Source organism: Anguilla rostrata, chromosome 8 (assembly GCF_018555375.3).
Source record: "Anguilla rostrata isolate EN2019 chromosome 8, ASM1855537v3, whole genome shotgun sequence".
Lineage (NCBI taxonomy): Eukaryota > Metazoa > Chordata > Actinopteri > Anguilliformes > Anguillidae > Anguilla > Anguilla rostrata.
Window position 1 is genome coordinate 4,527,406 of NC_057940.1, and position 10,245 is coordinate 4,537,650.

Consider the following 10,245-nt stretch of genomic DNA (forward strand, 5'->3'; position numbering starts at 1 on the left):
GTGAGAGTGTGTGTGTGTGTGTGTCTGTGCCAAAGTATTTGGCCAGTGACACGATTTTTGTTCCGTGTCGCCTGCCTGTCAGGACGGCGTGAGACGTACCCATCTCCCGTTGTCTTGCGTTCGTTTAGAACGATGGAATAATTCAGACTCCGAGAAGCTAGGCTGATTTAGCATCGCATCTCTCCCATGTTAAGTTCAGGGACAAGGTGCGCCCACGAGAGTGTCAGAATTTGGGCGATTTTGTCGTCCACCTACGCCAGGGCATTGAGATTGGTTTTTTGAAACGGCGAGGTTCAAAAATCACTGTTATTGGGGAGCTGACCCGACGCAATAAAGAGTAATGATCATTTTTGAAGGTCAGGAATGACAACAGACTTGAGTTAAATGTCATACAAAAATGAGGCATCGTTTATTGTGAGAACAAGGGTGATGATGAGCGTTTAATTAAAACTGTGCACGGCCATTATGTGGGATACTGTCATACAAAGACCACTGCGTTAGGGCTTGCCACACCTCGGCCAAATGGCTTCATTTGTAACAAAAATACACATCGGACCTGGGTCAAATACGATATTTGTTTCGGATTCAAATACTTTTCTGTGCTCTGTTGATCTTGCCTGGTCTCACTGAGCCTGCCAGCATGACCAGAAGGTGGGGTTTTCATTGGTACCAATACACCAGACAAGATCGGTAATGCGTAGAAAAGTATTTGAATCCAAAACAAAAACGTATTTGACCTGCATACACACACACACACACAGATGCGATACGTGCACATTCAAAAATAAACCCACAGTAAAAGAGGTAAATTAAAAGCTATAAATATTAGGAATTGGAGTTTCATTTGGCTTAGTACTGACAGACTTCTTTCCCCAAATGAGCATAATAGTACAGGCGGGGATGGTGGGGGTTGTTCAGCTTCTCAAACCAGACGGGAGATCAGTGCGCTGAGCAGGACCATCAAAACTGAGGAGTGAGAGAAAACAGAGAAAGATTATTAAACCATCTGTATTGGTTTATCATTTACTATCTTAAGCCAGGAATTGTGTGTTTTACTGATATTAAAGAATCCTGAATTTGAATCCAAAAGAGAGAAAAAAAATGGGGGGGAGGGGTTCCTATTCGCTAACTAATATCATCAGGATTCTGACAAATACCATGATCTGACACTCAATGGCACTCCGCAGCTTAAGTGCAGTGCAACAGATGCTTCATTTGCAGTGGGTAAGGAACTGGGCTTGTAACCGAAAGGTCATAGGTTTGATTCCTGGGTAGGACACTGCCGTTGTACCCTTGAGCAAGGTACTTAACCTGCATTGCTTCAGTATATATCGAGCTGTATCCATTTATATCCAGCTGGGGATATAAATGGATACAATGTAAAATGCTACGTAAAAATTGTGTCAGTCGCTCTGGATTAGAGCGTCTGCTAAATGCCTGTAATGTGATGTCATTTCCTGAAGGGGTCGGGGCAAATACTCTGATGGTGATAAATGGCTAGGGCTATGGGGTTAGGGGTTAAGTTTAGGCGATTTAACTTAAACACACTTAATTTCCTTTTTTCGTTTTTCTTTTTTTTTTTATCGCTGGTGCGGTCAGGTGGCAGTTAACGGGCGATTTCGTACCCAGGGAAACGGGGTGCAGGGAGGTTCCCCCGTTGCCTCCCGCTGCGGTCTGGCTGCTGTTGTTGTTGGTCAGGTCCAGGCTGGTGTTGCTCCTCAGGTCAAATGTGGGATCCCCCAGGACTCCTGCAGCGAAAGAAAAAAATAAATAACCCTTTTAGAGTCCTGAGGAAATGCAACACAGAGCAAGAGTAACAGGCAACAAGGGACTGTCCCACACAGTTATGTCTACCTGTGCTGTGTGTGGGTGTACTGCTGGACTAGGATTTGGTCAGTAGTTTGGTCGAGCTAGAGAGCAGGTCGATGTTTTGGCTGGTCAGGAGAGCGGGTCAGTGGTTTGGCTGATCAGGAGAGCGGGTCAGTGGTTTAGCGGTCAGGAGAGTGGGTCAGTGGTTTGGCTGGTCAGGAGAGTGGGTCAGTGGTTTGGCTGGTCAGGATAATGAGTCGGTGGTTTGGGTGGTAAAGAGAGTGGGTCAGTGGTTTGGCAGGTCAGGAGAGTGGGTCAGTGGTTTGGCTGATCAGGAGAGCGGGTCAGTGGTTTGGCTGGTCAGGAGAGCGGGTCAGTGGTTTGGCTGGTCAGGAGAGTGGGTCAGTGGTTTAGCTGGTCAGGAGAGTGGGTCAGTGGTTTGGCTGGTCAGGAGAGTGGGTCAGTGGTTTGGCTGGTCAGGAGAGTGGGTCAGTGGTTTGGCAGGTCAGGAGAGTGGGTCGGTGATTTGGTTGGTCAGGAGAGCGGGTCAGTTGTTTGGCTGGTCAGGAGAGTGGGTCAGTGGTTTGGCTGGTCAGGAGAGTGGGTCGGTGATTTGGTTGGTCAGGAGAGCGGGTCAGTGGTTTGGCTGGTCAGGAGAGTGGGTCAGTGGTTTGGCTGGTCAGGATAATGAGTCGGTGGTTTGGGTGGTAAAGAGAGTGGGTCAGTGGTTTGGCAGGTCAGGAGAGTGGGTCAGTGGTTTGGCTGGTCAGGAGAGTGGGTCAGTGGTTTGGCTGGTCAGGAGAGTGGGTCAGTGGTTTGGCTGGTCAGGATAATGAGTCGGTGGTTTGGGTGGTAAAGAGAGTGGGTCAGTGGTTTGGCAGGTCAGGAGAGTGGGTCAGTGTTTTGCTGGTCAGGAGAGTGAGTCAGTGGTTTGGCAGGTCAGGAGAGTGGGTCGGTGGTTTGGGTGGTAAAGAGAGTGGGTCAGTGGTTTGGCAGGTCAGGAGAGTGGGTCAGTGTTTTGCTGGTCAGGAGAGTGAGTCAGTGGTTTGGCAGGTCAGGAGAGTGGGTCGGTGGTTTGGGTAAAGAGACTGGGTAAGTTATGAGGTTTTGGTGCTCACCGTTAGTGAAGCTCCCACTGCCAGCGGAGATGAAGAAGGAGGTGTCGGCGCTTCTAGTGGCTGTGGCGTTCAGTCCCAAAGCGGTGAAGGTGCATTGGATCACACTGCCATTGAGTGAGGCCAGGACATCGCTGACTGCTCCGGTCTGAAACACGCAAAGGAAATGCCCAGGACGTAAACAATATGCAGGCACAAAGGCTAACCCTGCGTTCACACAGCAAACAACTCGGTCGATGGGTCGCTCAAGCATACTAGGCTGAGGGAGGGGCGGGAGCTTCCCGTTGTGTCCTCTCAGTGGTCTCGTGCAGCTTTGTGTTTATTGAAGAGAAATAACGGCGTCATCAAAGTTGTATATTTGCTATATAACCACATATCATCTCCGTTAATTCCTAGTTATGTCAGGACAATGATAAATATTATTTGTTACAGCTATGTTGTTGGCCATATATCTCTCTATCCTACTCACTATCTCACTAGCTAGCAAGCTAGCGATCTCTCCATATTTCTCTCTCACTAGCTAGCTAGCAAGCAAGTCGAATATCCCGTCCAAGCGTCATTTTTTAGATGCTTGTCCAGGTACTCTTTTTTTAAAAAAAACATTGTATAACACCGGGTATGATTGTAAGTTTTTGTTCCTTAATTTTTCCTCCCTGAGCGGAACAATAATTCACAAAATGGCATCATATTGGTTGGAGAAATCTGAACCCCAAAGCTCTGATTGGCTGTTGATGGTCATTGCCCTCGAAAAGTTAAACCATGGCCAACGTTTTTCGGGCAACTTTGGTTGCTCAGGTGCCCAGTTGCTTGGGTTGCTGGACGTCGCTCAGCTACATGGAGAAGGAGTGGACTTCCGGCGACTGGTCACCCGAGTTGCTCGCCGTGTGGAAAGCGGGGTAAGTCTCACTTACAAACATCGCGATGTGGATCACATCATTTAGTTGATCAGACTTAATGCTGAGGCTGATGTGTTTGGTCTGGCTGGCTGTGTGCTGATACTCACCCTGTTGTTTGTGATCAATTTTTTGTTGTTGAGGGTTGCGGTGAAGAAGCGGGGGGTGCTGTTTTGCTTCGCGCAGACGAAGGCCTGGTTGTTCCCTCCCTGCAAAAGCAAAAAAAAAGGGATTTTCACACATTTTTACAAACACAAGAGTCCTAACAGCTACAACCTGTGTGTACATGTGTGTGTGAGAGTTTAACACACTACACTCTTCAGACTGTATTTTACTTTCTGCATTTTGTGTGTGTGTGTGTTTGTGCTTGTGGGGGGGAGGGAGGGAGGGGGGGGCAGTTTGGGGGGGAGCTCTGTTTATTGGGAGTGATTGAGTGAGTGTGAGAACTGTGTCTGTTTATCAGAGGGGGATGGGGGGGGAGGGGTACAGTGCGAGCCCCGTAGTGCGTACCTCATTCTTTTGGGTGGACAGGATGAGGACGATGTAGCCGGCGGAGAGCCCTCGCAGCTCGAAGGCCACCTTGGTGCCGGCGTTGGCGCTGCGGTTGAGGGCGGCGGCGGAGACGAACAGGCAGTTTCCGTTCCCGCTGGGGTCGCACTGCGTCGGAACCTCCTGACAAAGCTTCGTCCGGCCGCAGGACGCACGACGGATGGTGTCCTGAGGGAGGGAGGGAGGAAGGGAAGTAGAGTAGTACAATGGGTAAGGAACTGGTCTTGTAACCAAAAGGTCACAGGTTCGATTCCCGGGTCGGACGCTGCCGTTGTACCCTCGAGAAAGGTACTCAACCTGCATTGCTTCAGTAAATATCCTGCTGCATAAACGGATGTCATGTAAACGCTATGTAATTAAAGTTGTGTAAGTCGCTCTGGATAAGAACGTCTGATAAATGTCTGTCAGTGACAGTCGTCCCTTTAAACTTCACCGCCATCACGTTGGCTTATTTTAATTTTATTCTTTTTTTTTTTCACAAAGAAAATGAAACGACGTCGAGAAGGCCGTGCAGAGACGTTTTTCCCCCCCCCGGCTGGCTGACAGAGACAGCGGAAAAAGGTGCATAGAGGCGAGGCTTACTTTAAGAGGGCCCACGGGGATGGCGGCGGAGGTTGCGTTGGCGGCGGAGGTTGCGTTGGCGGCGGAGGTTGCGTTGGCGGCGGAGGTTGCGTTGGCGGCGGAGGTTGCGTTGCCCGCGGCCGGAGTTCGAGGCGGGAGGCTGGTCAGATCCACACTGCCGTTGCTCGTAAAGGTAATTGTGGGATTCCCCAGGGCTCCTGCAATGAAAGAACAAGTAGCCGTTTAAAACCCCCTGAGGAAATACAACATAGAACCGGAGCAACGTGGATACAACATGGAAACCGGGACATTCCCAGAGTTATCTGTGCTGTGTGTGGGTGTGTTGCTGGACTAGGATTTGGTTGGTGTTTGCTTGGTAAGGAGAATGGGTGTTTGGCTGGTCAGGAGAGTGGGTCAGTGGTGGTCAGTGTTTTGCTGTTAGGGAGAATGGGTCAGTGCTTAGCTGGTGAGGAGAGCGGATTGGTCTTTGGCTGCTCAGGAGAGTGGGTCAGTGGTGGTCAGTGTTTTGCTGTTAGGGAGAATGGGTCAGTGCTTAGCTGGTGAGGAGAGCGGATTGGTCTTTGGCTGCTCAGGAGAGTGGGTCAGTGGTTTGGCTGCTCAGGATAACGAGTCGGTGGTTTGGGTGGTCAGGAAAAAGTGGGTCAGTTCTGAGGTTTTGGTGCTCACCATTGACGAAGCTCCCTCTGCCAGCGAAGACGTAGAAGGTGGTGTCACTGCTGGCCCTGGTGGCCGTGGCGTTCAGTCCCAGAGCGGTGAAGGTGCATTGGATCACGTTGGCATTGAGTGAGGCCAGAACATTGCTGACCGCTCCAGTCTGAAACACGCAAAGGAAATGCCCAGGACGTCAACAATATGCAGGCACAAAGGCTAAGTCTCTCTTACAAACATCATATGTGCATCAAATCATAAGTTAATTCTAAGACTGATGTGTTCGGTCAGGCTCTGTGTTGATGCTGACCGTGTTGGTCAGGCCCTGTGCTGATGCTGACCATGTTGGTCAGGCGCTGTGTTGATACTGACTGTTGGTCAGGCTCTGAACTGATACTGATTGTGTTGGTCAGCTTGACTGATACGATGTTGTCAGCTCTGAACATATGATTGTTGGTCGGGCTTGTGCTGATACTGATTGTGTTGGTAGGCTCTGAATGATACTGATTGTTGGTCAGGCCTGACGAATGATTGTGTTGGTCAGGCTCTGTGCTGATACCGACTGTTGGTCAGGCTCTGAACTGATTGTGTTGGTCAGGCTCTGAACTGATACTGATTGTGTTGGTCAGGCTCTGAACTGATACTGATTGTGTTGGTCAGGCTCTGTGCTGATACCCACCTTGTTGGTCGCGGTTAGCGTTGCATTGTTGAAGGTCGCGGTGAAGAAGCGGAGGGTGTTGTTGTCCCGAGCGCAGACAAAGGCCTCATCATTCCCCCCCTGTACAGGCAAAAAGGGATTTTCACATATTTTACAAACCCAAGTGTGTGTTTGTGTGTGTGTGAGTGGATGTATATTTATATACTTGTGTGTGTTTGTGTGTGTATGTGAAACGTGTGTTGTTGTGATGGATGTATATTTTTTACCTTGTGTGTGTTGTGTGTGTGTGAATGGATGTATATTTATATACTTGTGTGTGTTTGTGTGTGTGTGATGGATGTATATTTATACACTTGTGTGTGTTTGTGTGTGTGTGATGGATGTATATTTATACACTTGTGTGTGTTTGTGTGTGTGTGATGGATGTATATTTATACACTTGTGTGTGTTTGTGTGTGTGTGATGGATGTATATTTATACACTTGTGTGTGTGTGTGTGTCCGAGAGAGAGCTTGGGGGTTAGGGTTGAAGCTCTGTTTATTGGGAGTGATTGAGTATGTGTGAGAACTGTGTCTGGTTATTGGGCGTGGGGGGGGGGTACAGTGTGAGCCCCGTAGCACGTACCAGATCTTTATTGGGGGACAGGACGAGGACGATGTAGCCTTCGGAGTCGCCGCGCAGCTCGAAGGCCACGTTGGGGCGGCTGCCCATCACGGGGGTGGCGGCGGTGGCGGAGGTGAACAGACAGGTGCTGTTGCCATGGGGATCGCAGCCCGCTGGAGTCTCCCCGCAAAACTTCATGCGGCCACAGGGCTCGCGACGAATGGGTGTCTGTCAGCGAGACATCATCTATTTTACAAACTTCATCGCTAAATCACGCCAACTTATTAAAAAAAAAAACCAAAAAAAAAAACTAAACGACATTAAGAAGGCCGCGCAGAGCCGGGAGGAAGGCGCACGGAGCGCGAGGCTTACTTTAAGATCGCCCACGGGGACGGTCGAGGTGATGCCTTCGGCCGCCAGGACGCAACATCCTATCACCAGAGCGACGGCACAAACCAGCCTGTTGTCCATTTCCTGCCACAAAAGAGAAGATCCGTGAGCAGAGGAGAATCATGAGAAAGGTGGCAGAGTGTGATTCCTACTGGTCGGAGATGAACGGGTCCTGTAAGGTGAGTGAGCCCCCCCCCCCCCCCATACCCCCCCCCCCCCAGCCAGGTACTGACATCATTTCCTGAACACACCTGTCGAGCTGACGTCTCATTTTTGAATTCAGTCACAAATCTGGGAGCGTGAAAGTATGTGTAAAAATAAGGGCGTGTACATTTTTATGGTGTCATTGCTTAGACCTCAGGGTGGTGTTTAATAGCTGCTTCCGTGCTTGTGACCCGAAAAAAAAAAAAAAAACCCTGATAGGCACGTCAGAGAGAGGAAGGACAATGAGTGCCTCTCCTTTGGGTGAGGATCCTGGCCACCTACTCTTCCAAGGCGTTGACCGCGAAGAACAGGTTGATCTTGATCAGCCGACACGGGACAACGTGACGCACCAGCTCACTGTCGTGCTGATGACTCACAGCAGACACTCGATTGGTTGGAATCCACAAACGCATCGGAATAATAACGGCTACATGGCTCAGGAGGTAAGACCCGATTGTCTGGCAGTCGGAGGGTTGCCGGTTCAAACCCCGCCCTGGGCGTGTCGAAGTGTCCTTGAGCAAGACGCCTAACCCCTAACTGCTCTGGCGAATGAGAGGCATCAATTGTAAAGCGCTTTGGATAAAAGCGCTATATAAATGCAGTCCATTTACCATTTACCAATACCTTATTAACCAGAAGGGCCCCGTTTGCGAAAATGTTCTCGGATCTAAACTTAAATGTAATCTTAAGATCATCTCCAAGGATCTAGATCTCATTTTAACTTCGTAGGGACTGCAAACAGTACCAACTAGCGGTATCACCCAACATGATTATTTCATATTTTTGAGTTTTTTTTCGCTAAATTTGATTATCATTTAAAAGTTATTCCTAAACCGTGAACACACCCCACTGCAGGGATTCACACGCAGTGGTCAAACATGTCGTACCTTCACGTAACCAGCAGGTAATTCACTCACGGCTTGCGTAAATACAATCATGTCCAAGTGGGATTTTATAAGTACTTCATCGTGGTTTTCTGTGTAAGCTACTGTTTAAGATACAGTTTGTCCATAAGACCTCTTTATGACCGAAGCCCCGGGAGTCTAAGGAATATGTTTCTTCTATTTTCACAGCAATGTCTTTGTAAGTAATTATCCTGTATCTTCCACGGCTTATCAAAACTGAATCCACACACACTCACACACACACACACACACGCACACACGCACACACACGCACACACACACACACATGCACACACACACACATGCACACACACACACACACACACACACACACACACACACGCACACACACACATGCACGCACACACACACACACACACGCACACACTCATTCACACAACACCTATACATACACATGTATAATGCCACCCAACTGCACTGTGACCCAAACACACTCTAGGAAACCTCTTTCTTAAAGTTTCCCCTTTAACCTCCCCTATTAACTGTACATTTAAAAATAGCGGCACTACTCTATCTACTACTGATACATACTGTATGACTGAATGCAAAAATTAATTATTTTATTTAAATTTTAAATTTTAAATTTTTAAATTTTAAATTTTTTATTCCCGCCTCTTTTCTCCCAAATTTGCTATTTTGGAAAGCCCAGTCATGTGTGTATGTGTGTGTGTGTGTATTTGTGTGTCAGCGCATTTATTTGCTGTCAATTGGGGACAAGCCACTGGTTCACAGTGAGACGCTGTGACCTCGGCTGACTGAGGCCCTACCATCCCTGGGTGAAGCTGGAGTGAACGGTCTGCTGCTCCGTGAGGCTGTTAGCCACTGTTAGCGCCAGTACAGTTTGGATCCAACACAACATCGCCATTCACCAGGACAGTGCCTCACCTCTGTGATCGGTTTGGGTCAAATTGACCCGCTTTGAACTTTCAGTAAAAGAGGAATTTCCTAACCACCAGTGTGTAAATTTGGTTCTTGTTTTGTGTTTTTGTTCGCTCTTTATTATATATATATATATATATATATATATGCTTTATGTCTTTTTTGCCGACGTGGTTTCTTTTAATATAATAAAATAAAGGAAGAGAAAAAATAATTGAGATTGTCTGTTTGAAATGATGAATATCAATCTACTTCACGAAAACCTTGTTTCACTTAAAATTTAGTCAGGTAAACACGATTTATTTCCCCCGTGCCTTCCTTTGAGTGGATTTATGTAAACCATTAACCTGTCCTGGGTATATTTAACCCAAGCTTACTGTTTCACATGTGCCAATAAATAATCAAAATATAAGCATTAACAGATAGAGCCAGCCAACGTAACGCCGCTGGATGAAATCACCAAATCAAGAGAAGGGTTAGCCTACCTGGGTGGAATTTTTCTTGCTTGTGAGATTGTGGTAAATCCCTGTGTCGTGAAGATGCTGTTCTCTGTGCTGATGCTCCTCTGTCTCTGGCTTATAACAGTCAGTCTCAGGAGGGAGGGACTGGACTACCTGCATGGGGGTGTGGGCTAGCTCTCAGGTTTTGTTTTTTTTTTGGGCAGGATACAGTACATACGACCTCATGAAACTACGAGGAAATAATAGAACAGGGTGTCAGAACGCATCAAACTGGAATAACTGGACCTTCATTAGTCATTTCTGTTTATCAAAAATGGTGGTAGTAAAACAGCTTTCACTTATGACAGAAACTGCTTTATCCACTGAACCTCACCTGTTCAACATACCTATCCACTGAACCTCACCTGTTTGGCACACCTGTCCACTGGAGAATGTGCGTCATCTGTTACGCAAGTCACCTGATAGTTCAGACATAGCTTGTGACCCCTGTCAGAAAGCAAGAAGGAACACACTAGAAATATGAGAGTT

General features: G+C 47.8%; 1 protein-coding gene across 1 annotated transcript; it reads right to left on the minus strand.

Annotated features, from left to right (window-relative positions):
* Window positions 1-380: 380 nt before the first annotated feature.
* On the minus strand, window positions 381-9,898 carry LOC135260602 (uncharacterized). Its single transcript, XM_064345966.1, has 11 exons — window positions 9,742-9,898; window positions 7,230-7,331; window positions 6,879-7,085; window positions 6,276-6,374; window positions 5,615-5,762; window positions 4,949-5,145; window positions 4,328-4,534; window positions 3,928-4,026; window positions 2,928-3,072; window positions 1,626-1,748; window positions 381-966 (listed from the first exon to the last, which is right to left on the minus strand). Exons 1-11 carry the CDS (start codon window positions 9,874-9,876, stop codon window positions 923-925), a joined length of 1,506 nt encoding a protein of 501 aa, XP_064202036.1. The 5' UTR covers window positions 9,877-9,898; the 3' UTR covers window positions 381-922.
* Window positions 9,899-10,245: the final 347 nt, after the last annotated feature.

Bases quoted from the DNA above. Each gene is read 5' to 3' on its own strand.
- LOC135260602 (XM_064345966.1), bottom strand. From the start codon at position 9,876: ATGCAGGTAGTCCAGTCCCTCCCTCCTGAGACTGACTGTTATAAGCCA. The intron at 4,535-4,948 runs GTAAGCCTCGCC...TCCCTCCCTCAG, and splicing joins TCCCCGTGGGCCCTCTTAAA to GACACCATCCGTCGTGCGTC. The intron at 3,073-3,927 runs GTGAGTATCAGC...TGCGTGTTTCAG, and splicing joins AATTGATCACAAACAACAGG to ACCGGAGCAGTCAGCGATGT.